At 51.6% G+C, this 16,314-nt stretch overlaps 4 protein-coding genes across 14 annotated transcripts in view; 2 read left to right on the forward strand and 2 right to left on the reverse strand.

Moving 5' to 3' along the window:
- GGA3 (golgi-associated, gamma adaptin ear containing, ARF binding protein 3) overlaps positions 1-6,926 on the reverse strand; it is a 20,265-nt gene extending 13,339 nt beyond the window's left edge. For 3 of the 6 annotated variants that reach the window (XM_011944647.1, XM_011944437.1, XM_011944576.1), the window contains exon 1: positions 6,057-6,175. Coding sequence is in view for 4 of the 6 variants with exons in the window: in XM_011944437.1 (XP_011799827.1) it covers positions 6,057-6,096 (40 nt within the window). In the remaining 2 variants the exon portion in view is untranslated. Of the gene's footprint in view, positions 1-6,056; positions 6,319-6,814 lie in introns of those variants that run through there. The other 3 variants (XM_011944509.1, XM_011944371.1, XM_011944304.1) reach the window with 2 other exon arrangements.
- MRPS7 (mitochondrial ribosomal protein S7) lies at positions 6,188-11,189 on the forward strand. 2 transcript variants are annotated; one of them, XM_011944210.1, is made up of 6 exons: positions 6,188-6,497; positions 7,029-7,220; positions 7,295-7,358; positions 8,135-8,302; positions 10,532-10,796; positions 11,020-11,189. In XM_011944210.1, the coding sequence occupies exons 1-5, from the start codon at positions 6,415-6,417 to the stop codon at positions 10,751-10,753; spliced, it is 729 nt and encodes a 242-aa protein (XP_011799600.1). In that variant the 5' UTR covers positions 6,188-6,414; the 3' UTR covers positions 10,754-10,796; positions 11,020-11,189. The 2 variants fall into 2 exon arrangements, with proteins under 2 accessions (XP_011799600.1, XP_011799538.1); XM_011944148.1 differs by having other exon boundaries at positions 10,532-11,189.
- On the reverse strand, positions 11,054-16,274 carry MIF4GD (MIF4G domain containing). Of its 5 annotated transcripts, none has more exons than XM_011943760.1 (6): positions 15,359-15,983; positions 14,616-14,735; positions 13,060-13,169; positions 12,723-12,878; positions 12,516-12,608; positions 11,054-11,791 (listed from the first exon to the last, which is right to left on the reverse strand). In XM_011943760.1, the coding sequence occupies exons 1-6, from the start codon at positions 15,438-15,440 to the stop codon at positions 11,564-11,566; spliced, it is 789 nt and encodes a 262-aa protein (XP_011799150.1). In that variant the 5' UTR covers positions 15,441-15,983; the 3' UTR covers positions 11,054-11,563. The 5 variants fall into 5 exon arrangements, with proteins under 5 accessions (XP_011799150.1, XP_011799229.1, XP_011799453.1 ...); XM_011943839.1 differs by having other exon boundaries at positions 14,616-14,714; positions 15,359-15,655; XM_011944063.1 differs by lacking the exon at positions 14,616-14,735 and having other exon boundaries at positions 15,359-16,274.
- Positions 15,439-16,314, forward strand: part of LOC105505199 (collagen alpha-2(XI) chain-like) — a 7,285-nt gene continuing 6,409 nt past the window's right edge. Inside the window, 2 exon segments of the mRNA XM_011933023.1 lie at positions 15,439-15,455; positions 15,956-16,100. Of these exon segments, the coding sequence (XP_011788413.1) occupies positions 15,439-15,455; positions 15,956-16,100 (162 nt within the window).

Below are 16,314 nucleotides of genomic sequence, written 5' to 3' on the forward strand. Positions count from 1 at the left end.
TTCCAAGAACACTCCTGCCCACTTTTCACTTGTATTAATTTCTCTAGAATCTCACTTTCTTCCACTTTGATAGACCTTTTTACGGCAAATCCAGAGGGAGCTCTTTGCCTACTCAGGGGCACAAAAAGTCCTGGTTTCTGCAATGGTCAGTTCCATGTCTATCTCCTCCAGCTCTCTGGGCAGCTCAGCAAACAGAGCTCACCCGCCCACAGGAATGGGAAGGAACCTCTGGGGATAATTCTGGGTGACTTGATCTCTCCATCTGCCTACTGCCTCCCCAGCAGATGCACACAGCCTTCCACCCACTCAACATTTCCTCCGCCTGGCACAGGGGTGACACCCGAGCTTCCCCTACAGACCTTGCCTTCCTGAACCGCCCCTCTGGGCTCTGCTCTGACTCATGATTTCTGTCTATTTTCGGGCCTCTGTTGAAAGCCTCATCTGTTTCTGTGTCTCTGGATTTCCTGCTTTCATTTTTTCAGCTTCACTCCATTGCTAGCCTAGACTCTCGTGGGATTTAAAACGTCATGTGGGGATGGAAACAGCAGCATTGGGTACCCCATTCCAGCACGGCTCAGACATTCCAAAGACAACAAGATCTACATAGCAGGCTGGATGCAGTGGCTCATGCCTGTAATCCCTGCGCTTTGCGAGACCAAGGCAGGTGGATCATTTGAGGTCAGGAGTTCGAGACCAGCCTATACAACATGGTGAACTCCTGTCTCTATTAAAAATACTAAAATTAGCCGGGCACGGTAGCACACACCTATAATCTCAGCTACTTGAAGGCTGAGGCTGGAGAATTGCTTGAACCCAGGAGGCAGAGGTTGCAGCGAGCCATGATTGTGCCACTGCACTCCAGCCTGGGCAACAGAGTAAGACTCCATCTCCAAAAAAAAAAAATATATATATATATGGGCTGGGCACAGTGGCTCATGCCTGTAATCCCACCATTTTGGGAGGCCAAGGCAGGCGGATCAGCTGAGTGAGGTTAGGAGTTCAAGACCAGTCTGACCAATATAGTGAAACGCCATCTCTACTAAAAACACAAAATTAGCTGGGCATGGTTCCACGTGCCTGTGATCCCAGCTACTTGGGAGGCTAAGGCAGGAGAACCGCTTGAACCCAGGAGGCGGCGGTGGTAGTGAGCTGAGATCAGGCCATTGTACTCCAGCCTGGGCCACAGAGTGAGGCTCCATCTCCAAAAAGAAAAATCTATGTAACAAATGACTTACAAACAAGCAGACGCAAGACCATGGGCTGGAAAGGGAGTAAAGGTCAATCTTCAATGGTAGGGTCCTGAATGGAAACACAAACTTAGTCAATCACCAAGTCTTTGTCAAGCACCCACAGACAATGAAGGAAACAGCATGTCAACATGCCAGACACCAGAGGGACTGCAGAAAAAGTTCAAGACACAGATTTTACCCTCGAGGAGGCTGTGCTCTCCGGGTTCAATACATGAAAAAAAAAAAAGAAAAAAAACAAGACAGTAGATAATTGGGCTAATTTGGTACAGAAATGAGTCTAAAAACAAATGTATGGTCCAGGCTCACACCTGCAATCCTAGCATTTTGAGAGGCTGAGGTGGGTGGATCACGAGGTCAGGAGTTCAAGACCAGCCTGGCTAAGATGGTGAAACCCTGTTTCTACTAAAACTACAAAAATCAGCCAGGCAAAGTGGCAGGCACCTGTAATCCAGCTACTTGGGAGGCTGAGGCAGGAGAATCACTTTAACCCAGGTGGCAGAGGTTGCAATGAGCTGAGATTGTGCCACTGCACTCCAGCCCGGGTGACTAGAGTGAGACTCCGTCTCAATAAATAAATAAATAAATAAATGCATCATTTCTCTTTCCTGACTTCCCTATTTCTTTTTCTTTTTTCTTTTTTTTGAGACAGGGTCTCACTCTGTCACTCAGGCAAGAGTGCAGTGGTGTGATCATGGCTCACTGTAGCCTCAACTTCCCAGGCTCAGATGATTCTCCTATCTCAGCCTAGCTGGGACCACAGGCACTCACATCACGCCCAGCTAATTTTGTGTACTTTCGGTAGAGACAGAATTTTGCCATGTTGCTCAGGCTGGTCTTGAACTCCTAGGTTCAGGCAATCCGCCTGCCTCGAACTCCCAAGGTGCTGGGATTACAGGTATGAGTCCCAGTGCCTGGCCTCTTTTGTTTTTTTTGTTGTTGTTGTTTGAGACGGGGTCTCATTCTGTCACCCAGGTTGGAGTGCAGTGGCTCCATCACAGCTCACTGCAGTCTCTGCCTCCCAGGCTCAAGTGATCCTCCCACCTCAACCTCCCAAGTAGCTGGGACCACCCACAGGAGTGTGCTCATTCTTTTTTTAGAGATGGGGGTCTCGCTCTATTGCCCCAGGCTGCAGTAGGCAATCATGGCTCACTGTAGCCTCCAACTCTTGGGCTCAAGCGATCCTCCCACCTCAGCCTCCTGGGTAGCCGGGACCACAGGAATGAGCCACTGTATGTGGCCTATTAAGTCACTATTCCTATAAATAGTGCCACCTTCCAAAAGTCCCCTAGGCCCCCACCTCTTTTTTGACTCCTTCTTCCCTGTCTCCTCATCCATTCCTCTGTCCTGTGATCCTTTCCTTTTCAATGTCTTTTTAAATCCCTTCCTTCCTTATCCCTATCCTCCACTCCTTCTCACCTGCTTCTAGAACTTCCATTCTAATCCGCCCTAACCCTATGTAAAGTCCCTATAGCAAATCAAGCCTCTTAAGACACCAGAACACCGATTTCATCTAGTACAGAAGGAATGAGGGCCTGATAACTGCAGATATTTAAACTTCTTTGGTGGGGCCAGGCGCAGTGGCTCATGCCTATAATCCCAACACTTTGGAGGGGGCTGAGGCAGGTGGCTCACTTGAAGTCAGGAGTTCGACACCAGCCTGGCCAACATGGTGAAACCCCACGTCTACTAAAAATACAAAAATTAGCCAGTTATAGCGGCACATACCAGTAGTCCCACTTGGCACCTCCCAAGTCCCACTACTTGGGAGGCTGAGGCTGGAGGATCGCTTGAACCCAAGCAACAGAAGTTGCAGTGAACCGAGACTGTGCCACTGCACTCCAGCCTGGGTGACAGAGCGACTCTGTCTCAAGTAAATAAATAAATAAATAAAACAAACTTCTTGGGCTGGAAATTGGAGACTTGGTAGAATTTAGTCTTAACTTCCCAGCCTTATCTTCCCTCATTCCCAAACCCCTCTGTTACTGTGTGCCCCAAACAGGTTTGCTCTCTCCACATCACCATCTAGTGTTTTTTTTTTTGCCAAATTTTCCCATTCTTTAATGGCTAGATCAAATGCAGTATCCTCACTGAATCATCTATTCCCCCATCCCCAGTTCCCTAAAGAGAATGCCTCCTGCGTTTTAGCACTGACTTGTATATCTTTATCTTTTAAGAGTTCTTTATCCACTCCAGCATCGCTTCCATCCAACTAAAGGCAAAATCTTCTTTTTTTTTGTTTTTGAGATGGAATCTCGCTCTGTCTCCCAGGCTGGAGTGCAGTGGCGCGATCTGGGCTCACTGCAAGCTCCGCCTCCCGGGTTCACGCCATTCTTCTGCCTCAGCCTCCCCAGTAGCTGGGACTACAGGCGCCCGCCACCACGCCCGGCTAATTTTTTGTACATTTAATAGAGACGGGGTTTCACCGTGTTAGCCAGGATGGTCTCGATCTCCTGACCTCGTGATCCGCCCGCCTCGGCCTCCCAAAGTGCTAGGATTACAGGCATGAGTCACCGTGCTCGGCCGCAAAATCTTCTTAAACTTCCCAACTCCTATAACACCCCATATAGCAGGTACTCATTAAACATTGCTTGACTGATCGTGGTGGGACTTGAGAGAAGACTGAAGTCATCAAGAGATGGTTTGTGAGAAAAGAGAATCTGAGATGGTTTTTCAAGCATTTAGTTGAGGAAAGGGGAGCAGGGCTTCCACGTAAGGAGAGCAACGTGTATTGGTAAGCTAAGAACATCAGACAGAGCAGAGCAGAAAAACGTGGAAGCCACAGAGAAAAAGGCCTGGAACAACCAAGGCCAGATTACAGGCAACAGTGGAATGACTTGATTCAACACAAGTGCGCTTCTGGGAGCAGAATGGACTGAGGAGAGGTGACGACGGGAGAGACCTGAGTCTCTGGGCCAAGTAGAGGCTTCTGCAACCATTCAGGCAAACATGGGGTGACAAGGACCCTGAGTGAGATGATGCTGAACCCCAACTGCTGGTTTGCTCAACTGGTACAGTTCACATCATTAAGTCCTAACAACTGTGAAGCTTGTGTCTCTACAGATAGCATGTGACTCCCCCGCCACCAAGTGTCCCTCTCATTTCATAATGTGACTCTAGGTTGGGTGGCTCACATGGCTCACGTGTGTAATCCCAGAACTTTGGAAGGGAAAGGTGGGAGGATCACTTGAACTCAGGAGTTTGAGACCAGCCTGGGCAACATAGCAAGACCTCATCTCTACTAAAAATCAAAAGAATTAGCCAAGCGTGGTGGCGTGTGCCTATAGTCCCAGCTACTCGGGAGGCTGAGGCAGGAGACTTATTTGAGCACAGGGGTTCAAGGCTGCAGTGAGCTATGATCGCACCCCTGCACTCCAGCCTAGACAACAGCGTGAGACTCTGTCTCAAAAACAAGTAACAAAAACAAAATGTAACTCTAAATGTAGCCTATTAAACTCAGCTTAGGTCATTTAAATTATTCAATACCCATATTAACATCTTCAAAGCAAACTAATTCCACTGTGGTTATAGCAAGTTAGGCATTTCCAGGCAAGTGGTTTGATTGGAGTCAGGATGTCCTCTTTTTGTGAAATTATGGCAGTAGTACCTGCTTTGCTAGGATACTTGATAAACGAATTTAATGAATATCTGTAAAGTACTTTGAGCTCCTTGGAGAACAGTTCCATATATAAAGAAGCCTTATGACCTGCCTGCAACTGTAGATTTGGCAAACGTAATCTTACTTTTTCTCTCTTTTGGGATATGCTCCCCTTTAAACTGAAGCTCAACCTCCTGAAGGGGGTTTCTTACTAGGAAAAATCAGACAATTTAAGGAAATAGCTATGACCTCCAAGATCCCGGAAGCAGTACTAAATAAGAGACCTCAGAACGAGGCAGTACCAGGTATCTCACCTATCCCATTACAGGTCCAATTTTTCTCTCCACTTAAAGGAGGCTTCCAGGTCTAGCCTACAGAAAAGTTCACTTATTAACCCTCAGGCAGAGTACTACCTGCTAACCAGATTAACACACATTTCCTTCGTAGCACTGTAATTCACAGTGCAATGACAGCAATATGCCTCTATAACTACAGTTTCAGACTGTGCTCCTCAGCCTTACTCAGAATAGGCTATCAACACTGACTCGTTAGGATGTTCAAAGGGGTATAAGTATGTGTGCGGGGCGGGGGAGGAGTGCTCGATACCGATTTCACCATGCTTCTGTGGTCACTGCAGGAAAAAGGTAGAGCTCTCTGTTCTCTATCGTCGCTCTTTTTGGAGTATTATTCTCACTTCAAGCATTCTGCCTGAGCGAAGCCGTCACTTCTCCAACACATGGTCACAATTCTGAAGCTGCCTGGCGACTGAACACAGTCGGCAGCACCCACCACTATCGGAGATTCAGCCCCAATCCGAAGCTTTTCCCTTAGTCAGGAATTGGGGCGCTAGGATCCTGGAGTCACCGCCGGGCGGCGACCCCACCACAATCTCCCCAAAGCGCCGATGCATGTCAGCCCTAAGATCGTGACTGTCACCTTCCCCCGAGCCTACGGTGCCCGACGGGACCCCGAGTTCACGCCGCCGCGCGCCAGAGCAAGAGGACGAGCCGCAGCTAGGGAAGCGGGGGCCCGGCTGGGGCCCCGGCGCCCTGATAGGGAAGGGGCGTGATCGCATGCTGCTCGCGGCGAGGGCGAGCCCGGGCGTGGGCTGCTAAGAGGTGAAGCCGTAGAGCCCGGGGAGGGGACGTGGGGGTAAAGAGAGGGGCAGCCCAGCAGCTCGAGGGCAGGCAGAACCGGCCGCGGCTACTCACTCAGCCAGGACTCCAGGCTCTCCCCTTCCGCCTCCGCCATATTGCAGCCGCCCGGGCCGGCCCCGCGGCCTCAAAACTCGCGAGAGTCTGCACGAGCTGAGACGGGGCGGGGCTTGCATGGGGGCCTGAGAGGAGTGAGTGCCGTCACCGAGGGCCGCGCCAGACTGCGACAGATATTGGGAGGGCAAGTGCTTCCTTTTGGCTCTTCCCTTTGGACCCCGGAGTGAGAAACTCTAACGTCCAGATCAGTGGAGAGAAACGCAGATTTAGGACCCTAAGGAGTCTTTGTCACCCGTTTCGCGTCACTCGCTCAGGCGCGCCGAGGGCAGTCCTTGTGGGGTCCTCGTGGCCAGCCAAGATGGCTGCCCCCGTAGTGAAGGTTGCCCGAGGATGGTCGGGCCTGGCGTTGGGCGTGCGGCGCGCTCCCTTGAAGCTTCCACGGTGAGAGGGCGGTGGGCAGCGGGGGGTGCCGCTTGGTTCTACACGAAGGGACCTGCGAGGAAGGAAGGGGGCCACAGGCAGGCCGCGTGGGGTCCTGGAGAGAGCATTGCCCTGGGGGCCGGAGTATCTGCATTCAAGCTTCTAAGTTAGCTGCGTGACCCTGGGCCAATCTGAAGGTTTAGTGACTACCTCTCGCCTAAGCGGTCTGGCTGATCTAGGGTCTAACGCGGAACTGAAAGTGCGGTTCAGCTAAAGAGCTCAGAGCTGGGATCGCCTGTGAATTGGGAGGGGTGTGTAGGCGCCAAGCCCATCCTTACCGTTAGCACTTGACCAGGAGGAGACTTTACCCATCTGCTTGAAGGATGCCCTCTTACTTCTTGGGACAAGTGCCTGAATTGTGGCTCAGTTTTAGCTCGCGGTCTCCGCGCCGCTCTCCCTCGTCGGCACGTTGGCAGCCGTGCCTATTGTTAAGTCAAACCTACTCGCTTGTGGAGTCAGCTTTTGCCTGTCTCCTCCTCTTCCCCCTCCTAGGCTAACTCAGGTGAGGTGGAGCCGCTATAGTCCTGAATTCAAAGATCCCTTGATTGACAAGGAATATTATCGCAAGCCTGTGGAGGAGCTAACTGAGGAGGAGAAGTATGATCGGGAGCTCAAGAAGACTCAGCTCATCAAAGCTGCTCCAGCAGGGAAAACAAGTTCTGTGTTTGAAGACCCAGTCATCAGGTTAGATGGAAACAAACATTTGTTACTGGAGATACAGCCTTGGAGAGCTAAACATGTTGCTTTTCTCTTTGAAGTAAATTCACCAACATGATGATGAAAGGAGGAAACAAAGTACTGGCCAGATCCCTCGTGACTCAGGTAAACAGCACCTCCCTCCTCAGTCATCTTTCTTTTGCCCCCCACCCCATAGCCTTGTACTTGGTACTTTCAGTGTAGCTTAAGAGGAAATGGATTCATATACCTATTATTAAGATTAATTTCCCTGCATATGTACGGGCTTTAATGAAGCCCTGTAGGAGTCAACAACTGCCATTCCTTGGTGTTTCGGAAATAAACACACAATTAAAAAAAAAATAAAACAACTGCCATTCCCCACCTCACTCTCCCTCCACCGACGCCACAAATCTCAGTCCACTCTTTTTGTCCTAGTCTAGCAAAGGGGGAGGCACTTAAAAACTTTGTTTTGGGGCCAGGCGCGGTGGCTCAAGCCTGTAATCCCAGCACTTTGGGAGGCCGAGATGGGCGGATCACGAGGTCAGGAGATCAAGACCATCCTGGCTAACACGGTGAAACCCCGTCTCTACTAAAAAAATACAAAAAAAACTAGCCGGGCGAGGTGGTGGGCGCCTATAGTCCCAGCTACTCGGGAGGCTGAGGCAGGAGAATGGCGTAAACCTGGGAGGTGGAGCTTGCAGTGAGCTGAGATCCAGCCACTGCACTCCAGCCTGGGCGACAGAGCAAGACTCCATCTCAAAAAAAAAACAAAACAAAAAACTTTGTTTTGGATGTGCTGTGAGAGGAGCTGCATTGCCATAGGAGAACCGGAAGATGGGAGTAAAGGACAAGGTACTAGCTTGGCTGAGTAAACCCTTTAGGGAGCCTGGGGCAGCCTCTTCCACTGTATTCTTTTGCAGACTCTGGAAGCTGTGAAAAGGAAGCAGTTTGAGAAGTACCATTCCGCTTCTGCAGAGGAACAGGCAACCATCGAACGCAACCCCTACACCATCTTCCACCAAGCACTGAAAAACTGTGAGCCTATGATTGGGCTGGTACCCATCCTCAAGGGAGGCCGTTTCTACCAGGTGAATGAATGGCCAGGGCAAGAAAGCAGGACCCCTCACATGTGAAACAAGATAGGTGATACTTGGGAGTTGGGTCAAGATTGATAGCTTTCTAGCTTGTGCAGTGGGGTTGCACCTGTAATCTCAGCACTTTGGGAGCCTAATGCAGGATAGCTTGAGCTCAGAAGTTAGAGACCAGCAGGGCGACATAGGGAGACCCCATCTCTACAAAAAAAAAAACAAAATTAGCCAGCTGTGGTGGTGTGTACCTGTGCTCCCAACTACTCAGGAGGCTGAGGTAGGAGGATCACTTGAGTCCAGGAGATCAAGGCTGCAGTGAGTTGTGATTGCGCCCCTGCATTCCAGCCTGGGCAAGAGAAAGCTTGTCTCAGGAAAAAAAAAAAACGCTGGGCATGGTGACTCATACCTATAATCCCAGCACTTTGGGAGGCCAAGGCCGGTGGATTACCTGAGGTTGGGAGTTGGAGACTAACATGGAGAAACCCTGTTTCTACTAAAAATACAAAATTAGCCAGGCATGGTGGCGCATGTCTGTAATCCCAGCTACTTGGGAGGCTGAAGCTAGAGAATCGCTTGAACCCAGGAAGTGGAGGTTGCGGTGAACCGAGATCATGCCATTGCACTGCAGCCTGGCGACAGAGCAATACTCCGTCTCAAAAAAAAAAAGAAAAGATTGAGACTGTCGTGGTCCACTCGTCTGAGTCCTATAGCAGAAAAATTATAGGCAGAAGATGGAAGAGAGCAAAAAGTACCTAAATAACATCTGGGAGCCCACCTCCCTTTACCTTCTTCTGTCAAGCATCCTGTGTGTCCTAACCTGTAAAATTCTCATGGTGAGGGACTGTTCATATCCTATCTTTGTATGCCAGTGTTTGCCTTAGTGCTTGACCCATAACTGATGCTTCATCCGTGTTTGCTGAGCATTACTAGGTACCTCTTTCATCGCATTTAATTATATTGTATTGTCCTGAGTTTTCTTGTGTTCTCCTTTTTCAGTATCAACTCCATGGGGTAGGGACTCCTTCATTATTGTCTGCACTCTTGTGTCTGGCATGGTACTGACACATAGTGAAGGCCTAGCAAATTATTTTTGGACAGGGGGTCTTGTTTTTTTGTTTTTCTTTTAACTGTTCTTACAGGGTCTTTTTGTTTTTCTTTTAACTTTCTGTTTTTTTTTTTTTTTGAGATGGAGTTTCACTCTTGCCTAGACTGGAATGCAGTGGCGTAATCTCAGCTCTCGGCTCACTGCAGCCTCCGCCTGCCAGGTTCAAGAGATTCTCCTGTCTCAGCCCCTGCACCCCACCCCCCACCGCCCACCCCGAGTAGCTGGGATTACAGGTGGCCGCCACCATGCCAAGCTAATTTTTTTGTATTTTTAGTAGAGTATTTTTGTATTTTAGTAGAGGGTTTTGCTGTGTCTGAAGACTGAAGGGGTCTTGTTTTTAGGTACCTATGGTCTAAGGCAGAGTCACCCCAGCTAATGGGGCTTTTCCTATTTGGTTCCTATAACAACTTGGTAGGACTACCATTTAGGAGGGAAAATGGCCAGTGCTTTGCTTTGCTTTTTTTGTTTGTTTGTTTTTGAGATGAAGTCTTGCTCTGTTGGCCAGGCTGGAGTGCAGTGGTGCAATCTTGGCTCACTGCAACCTCTGTCTCCTGGGTTCAAGCAGTTCTACCTCAGCCTCCCAAGTAGCTGGGATTACAGGCGCCTGCCACCGCGCCCAGCTAACTTTTGCATTTTTAGTAGAGACGAGGTTTCACCATGTTGGCCAGACTGGTCTCGAACTTCTGACCTCAGGTAATCCGCCTGCCTTGGCCTCCCAAAGTGCTGGAATTACAGGCGTGCGCCACCGCGCCTGGCCTTCTTTTTCTTTTTAATATATGGAGACAAGGTCTTGTTATATTGACCAGCCCGGTCTTGAACTCCTGGGCTCAAGCGATCCTCCTGCCTCGGCCTCTGAAAGTGCTGGGATTACAGGTGTGAGCCACTGTGCCTGCAGAGGCCAGTGCTTAATGAGTGTTTGCTGAATGAACACCTCTTATGTCTGCTGCACTGGGGTCACCTGAAGGTGAGGGAAGCTCAAAGAAGAAAAGACAGGCCCTTCTCACCAGGCCTGATCAGGGCTGGTCCAGAGGGAACATGTGGCTACTCCTTAGAATTCAGGGAGGCAGGAGGCCCCGAACCCTCGCAGACTCTTGGACCAACTTGCCTATGTCCTGTCTCCCCAGGTCCCTGTACCCCTACCCGAGAAGCGCCGCCGCTTCCTAGCCATGAAGTGGATGATCACTGAGTGCCGGGAGAACAAGCACCGGCGGACACTGATGCCGGAGAAGCTGTCACACGAGCTGCTGGAGGCTTTCCATAACCAGGGCCCCGTGATCAAGAGGAAGCATAACATGCACAAGATGGCAGAGGCCAACCGTGCCCTGGCCCACTACCGCTGGTGGTAGAGTCTCCAGGAGGAGCCCAGGGCCCTCTGCCGCAGCAAACAGTGTGAGCCACTGCCAGGCTGAAAGCTCCCTGTGGGTTAGGGATGTGGTTCCTTTGTAAGGGTGGGCAGGCCTCATGAAAAAGAGGGAGCAGCATGTTCACTATCCGCGAATCCTTTCTTTGAGGCTGGAACTTACTCTCTCTGCCCCCATTTCCTTATAAAGAGGGAGCACATTGACTTGGGAATTTCCTCCAGGAAACTCAGGGCTGTCTTCTCTTCCCTTAGCTTGGGGTGGACCTTTGGATATAAAAGGAAGCAGTTTTAGTATTAGAAAAGATTTATTAGAAAATTCTCACACTGAACTGGTGTAGCATGTGGTGCAGCATTCATTGAAACTGGCTGGAGAAAATAGGCTTGCTTCCAGAGTTGTCCTTGTACAAAATGTATAAAAAGCAGTTTCTGGTGTGACTTGTGCTCTGCCTCCGCCCCTTGACATCCCAAAGCATCCCAATGGCTATGCTTACCCATTTTACAGATGGGTAAACTGAGGCACCAAGGTAGTAGCTGCACTAATGGTTACACAGTGCAGTGGCTCTTAGGAGTTGCTCTTCTCTGCCTGGCCCTGGTGGGAAGGTGGTGGGGAAAGGGGCTCAGGGCAGGACCATGGCGTAAGTGGGAAACATCTCACCAGGAGATGGGAAAGTCTAGAAGGGAAGACGCTCAAAGTCTGGAAGGGAAAAGTCTTTGGGTGAGGCAGAGACTCCACTGCCAGTTTCAGAGGTGTGTAGAAGAAAGGCCAGCGCTGGTGAGGAAGCCCTGATCTGGAGGCCTAGTCAGAGACTTCGCTGTAGTAATACTTGTGAGCAGCTGGCGTCGTCTTCCAGCCAGCTGCCCGGAACTCAATGATCTCCAGCAGCAGCAGCTGGGCCAGGGAGCTGAGGCCAGTTGGGAGCAGGAAGCCATCCCGGATCAGCACAAAGAGCTCATCCATACGCTGCCCATTCATTTTCTCCAGCTGCTCCCCGACCCGGTGCAGCTGCAGCACCAAACAGTCCACCTGCGGGGGGGGGGGGGGGGGAGGGTAACATGAGTGAACTGGGGCAGGGCCAGCCTGTCACACAGCATTTGCCAAGTGCCAGGTGCCGTGCCTTGCCTTTACACTCATTCCCTTGCTCCCTCCTCACCATCCAGTGGGTACTTCTTTACCATTGAAGCAGAGCTATCACTAATGATCTGAATTTGACTGGTTTTACAGCTCTGCAGTGTTAGTAGAGTTTTGCAGGAGCCAGCTGTGCTGTGCTGATGGTATCATTCTCTTACTCAAGCATTTTCAGTGGCTCTTATCAGACTTCCACATCTTACACAGAAATAAATGAGTTCCGGGACTTCCTGAGGTCCCTCGTCTGGCCATGCTCCACTCGAGCCTGTCTCCAAACCACTTCTTCATCCTACTCTCCTGCCTCCCTCACACTGCCTGACCCTGGCTTGGCTTTGGGGCCATCTGTACCCACAGCTAGCCATGGCTCGCACAGCTGCCATCAGAGGTTGGCTTTCTGACTGAGAAGGAAGCTGCTGAGCCAGTAGGTTTTGGCTGCTGTCTGTATTGGATAAATTCCAGACCTGGCAGCTTGTTCTATAATTCTGACAGGCCTTAAACACCCCCGCACTCCTGCCCCAGAAGTGACACAGTCCTCAAAGGCCTCCGTGAGCAGTGAGCTGACACTCGGCTCAGCCAGACTGTCCATCCCACAGCCTTCTGTGCTTGGGCTGGGGCCACCCACCTCCTCCTCCTTGTTCAAACTGTCTGGCTGGGCCAGCCGGAAGAGGCAGTCATAGACAGGGTTCACCAGGGCCATCATGGGCATGTTGTTCACCTGTGAGGGAGAGGAGGGGTCAGAGCACCAGGCTTAGTGGCCAAGGGGAACAGTCCAACCTGGGCCTCGGGTGACAGGCCATGTCGCCTCCCAGGGTGGCTGCCGGGGCCTCACCCTCAGGTAGTCAAAGATGTTGCAGATAAAGGTGACATAGCAGACCCAGCCCTGCAGGGAGCGTGCTCGCAGCTGCTCCCGAGCCTGGTACTCCTGCTGCAGCCGGTTGAGGAGTCCACGCCGGAAGACACTCTGGCCTGCTTGTTTACTCTCTGCCTGTGAGCCAGGGAGAGGAAGGTGAAGGGTGGGGGGCGGTGCCCCTGCAACCCCACCCATCCTATGCCTCTCTATGCCTTTGAGCTAGACCTTGTGCATCTCTGTCCTGCAGGCCAGGCCTTCTGCCCACTCCTGAAGCACCTTCCTCAAAGCAGCTTCCTTTACTCTCCCAACCCCCAACCTGAATGATGGCGTAGCACATGCGTCCCGCTTCCTTGCTGAACACACAGTCCTGCAGAGAATGGTCCACAATGACATTGGCCACTTTCTCCAAGTCCACAGCACCCGGATCTAGGGGTAGAGATAGGAGGGGAGTCTAGAGCTGCTGCTTTATCACATTTGCCTCCACCTGCTTCTAAGAACTTGAGATATTTAGAGTAGAGCATTCTCATATGCTTGAAGTGAAAGAGATCAGAAATCATACAGAGGACAGTGACTCCAGTGGTGCAATCAGCTCATGGTACTTATAAGAAATCACAGCCGAGCTCGGTGGCTCACGCCTGTAATCCCAACACTTTGGGAGACCAAGGTGGGTGGATTACCTGGGGTCAGGAGTTTTGAGACCAGCCTGGCTAACATAGTGAAACTCCATCTCTACTAAAAATACAAAAATTAGCCATGTGTGGCAGCTCGTGCATCATCTCGTGTCATCCCAGCTACTTGGGAGGCTGGGGCAGGAGAATCGCTTGAATTCGGGAGGCGGAGATTGTAGTGAACCGAGATCATGCCATTGCACTCCAGCCTGGGCGACAAAGCAACACTCCGTCTCAAAAAAAAAGAAAAATAATACAAAGGGCCTGGTGTGGTGACTCACGCCTATAATCCCAGCACTTTGGGAGGCCGAGGCGGGTGCATCACCTGAGGTCAGGAGGTCGAGACCAGCCTGGCCAACATGGTGAAATCCTGTCTCTACAAAAATACAAAAAATTAGCTGGGCATGGTGGCGGGCACCTGTAACCCCAGCTACTTGGGAGGCTGAGGCAGGAAAATTGCTTGAACCTGGGAGGCAGAGGTTGCCGTGAGCCAAGATTGTGCCATTGCACTCCAGCCTGGGCAACAAGAGAGAAACTGTCTCAAAAAAAAAAAAAGAGAAAAGAAACCATACAGAGGACAGTAACCATAACAAACAGCTTTAGCTGTCTGTCTGCTGGTTGCCCAGTCAGAGAAAATGGGGAGGGTTATGTGGCTGGTAGGAACCAATCAAAGAAAGAATGTAGTTTCTCAGGAGACACATCTTTTCCTGGCACTAGGTTGAGGAAGGAATACTAACCAGGACATGCCTCCAACAGCAGTTTCACAAGAAAAAGTGTTTTTGTTTTTTTTTTTTTAAAACGGAGTCTCGCTCTGTCACCCAGGCTGGAGTGCAGTGGCTGGATCTCGGCTCTCTGGAAGTTCTGCCTCCCGGGTTCACGCCATTCTCCTGCCTCAGCCTCACGAGTAGCTGGGACTACAGGCGCCCGCCACCTCGCCTGGCTAGCTTTTTTTGTATTTTTTTTTTAGTAGAGACGGAGTTTCACCATGTTAGCCAGGATGGTCTCGATCTCCTGACCTCGTGATCCGCCCGTCTCAGCCTCCCAGAGTGCTGGGATTACAGGCTGGAGCCACCGCGCCTGGCCAGAAATAGTGTTCTTATACTACACACATGCAAACTCCAGACAAGAGAGGGCCACACAGGGCCTCCCAACAGGCTCGGCTTGGCACATGATGGCTGCTGCTAATTAGTAGTTGAAGACAAACTTCTGTCCTGTGTGTTACAGCGGGAAGGCATCAGGCGAGGGCAATTACTATAGCTCCTCTGGCAAACGGAATATTCTCCATCTGTCTCAAAGCAGGCAGCTGTGCATTCAAGAGACGGGGCTATGGCAGCACAGAAACGAGCAATTCAAATGTAAGCGCTTCAAGGGCAGGAGCTGTGTTCTTTTTTTTATGATTAAACCTTTTTTTGTTGTTGTTGAGACAGGGTCTCGCTCTGTTAGCCAGGCTGGAATGCAGTGGCAGGATCATGGCTCATGGCACCCTCACCCCCCGAGGCTCAATCAATCCTCCCACCTCAGCATCTTAAGTAGCTGGGACCACAGGTGCATGCCACCATGCCCAGCTAATTTTTCAGTTTTTTTTTTTATTTTGTAGAGATGGGGTTTACACCATGTTTCCCAGACTGGTCTTGAACTCCTGGACTCAAGCAGTCTGCCCACCTTGGCTTTCCAAAGTGCTGGAACTACAGGCATGAGCCACTGCGCCTAGCCCTATGGTTAAACTTTAAAAAAAGTCTTTACAGTCTGAGAGGTGATGGATTCATACTCCAAAATAATGGCCTCAATGTAGCTTGTCTTCCAGTTCAAGAATTACGTTGCCGACTCCTATCGCCAGAGAATGAGGGGAGGGGTGGAGGCATTCACCAGGCTCAGCCTCTGGTGCTGCCTAAAGGGGCCCTTCTCTGTGGCTCCTGACCCCAGCTCAGGAAGGGGTCCCGTGCTCACCTTTGAGTGCTGTCTTCAGCAGCTGCTGGGTCTCTGCATCAAAGGACTGGATTTTATACTCCTCTCTACTGGGCTCCCCCATGACTAGCCAGCCCCGGTAGCTCTTGACTGGGCTAGGACTAAGGACAGCACCTGGGGAGGAGAAGAGGCGAAGGGAGCGGCCTCAGGTGTGGAGCGCAGGGCGGGTTCCGTCCTGCCGGCCCTGGGCCGGGCTGACGGCGCTCGGACAGGACTCCAGGGCGGTCCGTGGCGTGCAGTGGTTGGCTGACGGCCCACCAGGCTCGGCTTCTGGCGGGGACTGGGCATCAGCCAGGCACCTGCTGCTCAGTTTAGAAACCCCTCGCTTGTGGGATTACACAAGAGCGAGAAGCTGAAGCAGGAAAGCGCCCACCCTCCAGTCCCAGCGGGAGGCAGGAGTGGACTGGGGCAGGGTGTGTGCGGGCGGACGTTACGGTTGCTTAAATAAACCAGCCTGACGCTGCTGGCCCAGCAAGATGCCGGGTGAAGGCCAGGCTGGGAACTCCAAGCGGTGCGACTCTGCCCCCAGCAGGGCTCCGAGGCCCTCTCCCCAACCCTCTCTTTCTGGCTTTTGCCTAGTCAGTCCTTCGGTCTGAACACCCGCCGCTGCATCCCCCGGATGGGGCCGGCCTGCGTAGGTAGGAACGCAGGCGCCCTGTCCGCCCCCCAGACCCGGGCCAGCTTCTCCCCGGGACAGACTGGTGGGACCGGCTCCCGAGTGGCTGTAACCCGGCCCTACCCACTCGAGACTCCTAATTCCTAAGCTCCATTTTGGAGCTTTCCTCTTACGGGGCGGGGGCAGGAGCCTCCCGCCGGAGGCTCCCCTCTGGCCACAGGAGGCACCTTTAGGGTCTCCAGCCCTCGACCGCTCCCCCCGTGCCCGGAACGCCCCTCCCGGCAGCACAGGGCGGACTGCGTAGCCCACGGCCCAGGATCCC

This window comes from Colobus angolensis, unplaced genomic scaffold (genome assembly GCF_000951035.1).
Source record: "Colobus angolensis palliatus isolate OR3802 unplaced genomic scaffold, Cang.pa_1.0 Scaffold1, whole genome shotgun sequence".
NCBI lineage: Eukaryota > Metazoa > Chordata > Mammalia > Primates > Cercopithecidae > Colobus > Colobus angolensis.

Excerpts from the sequence above, each read along its gene's own strand:
- MIF4GD (XM_011943760.1), bottom strand. The coding sequence starts at position 15,440 with ATGGGGGAGCCCAGTAGAGAGGAGTATAAAATCCAGTCCTTTGATGCA. Across the intron at positions 12,609-12,722 it reads ACATCTTTGACTACCTGAGG|GTGAACAACATGCCCATGAT; the intron begins GTGAGGCCCCGG and ends TCTCCCTCACAG. Across the intron at positions 11,792-12,515 it reads GTTTGAACAAGGAGGAGGAG|GTGGACTGTTTGGTGCTGCA; the intron begins GTGGGTGGCCCC and ends CCCCCCCCGCAG.
- MRPS7 (XM_011944148.1), top strand. The coding sequence starts at position 6,415 with ATGGCTGCCCCCGTAGTGAAGGTTGCCCGAGGATGGTCGGGCCTGGCG. Across the intron at positions 7,221-7,294 it reads TTTGAAGACCCAGTCATCAG|TAAATTCACCAACATGATGA; the intron begins GTTAGATGGAAA and ends TTCTCTTTGAAG. Across the intron at positions 7,359-8,134 it reads CCAGATCCCTCGTGACTCAG|ACTCTGGAAGCTGTGAAAAG; the intron begins GTAAACAGCACC and ends ATTCTTTTGCAG.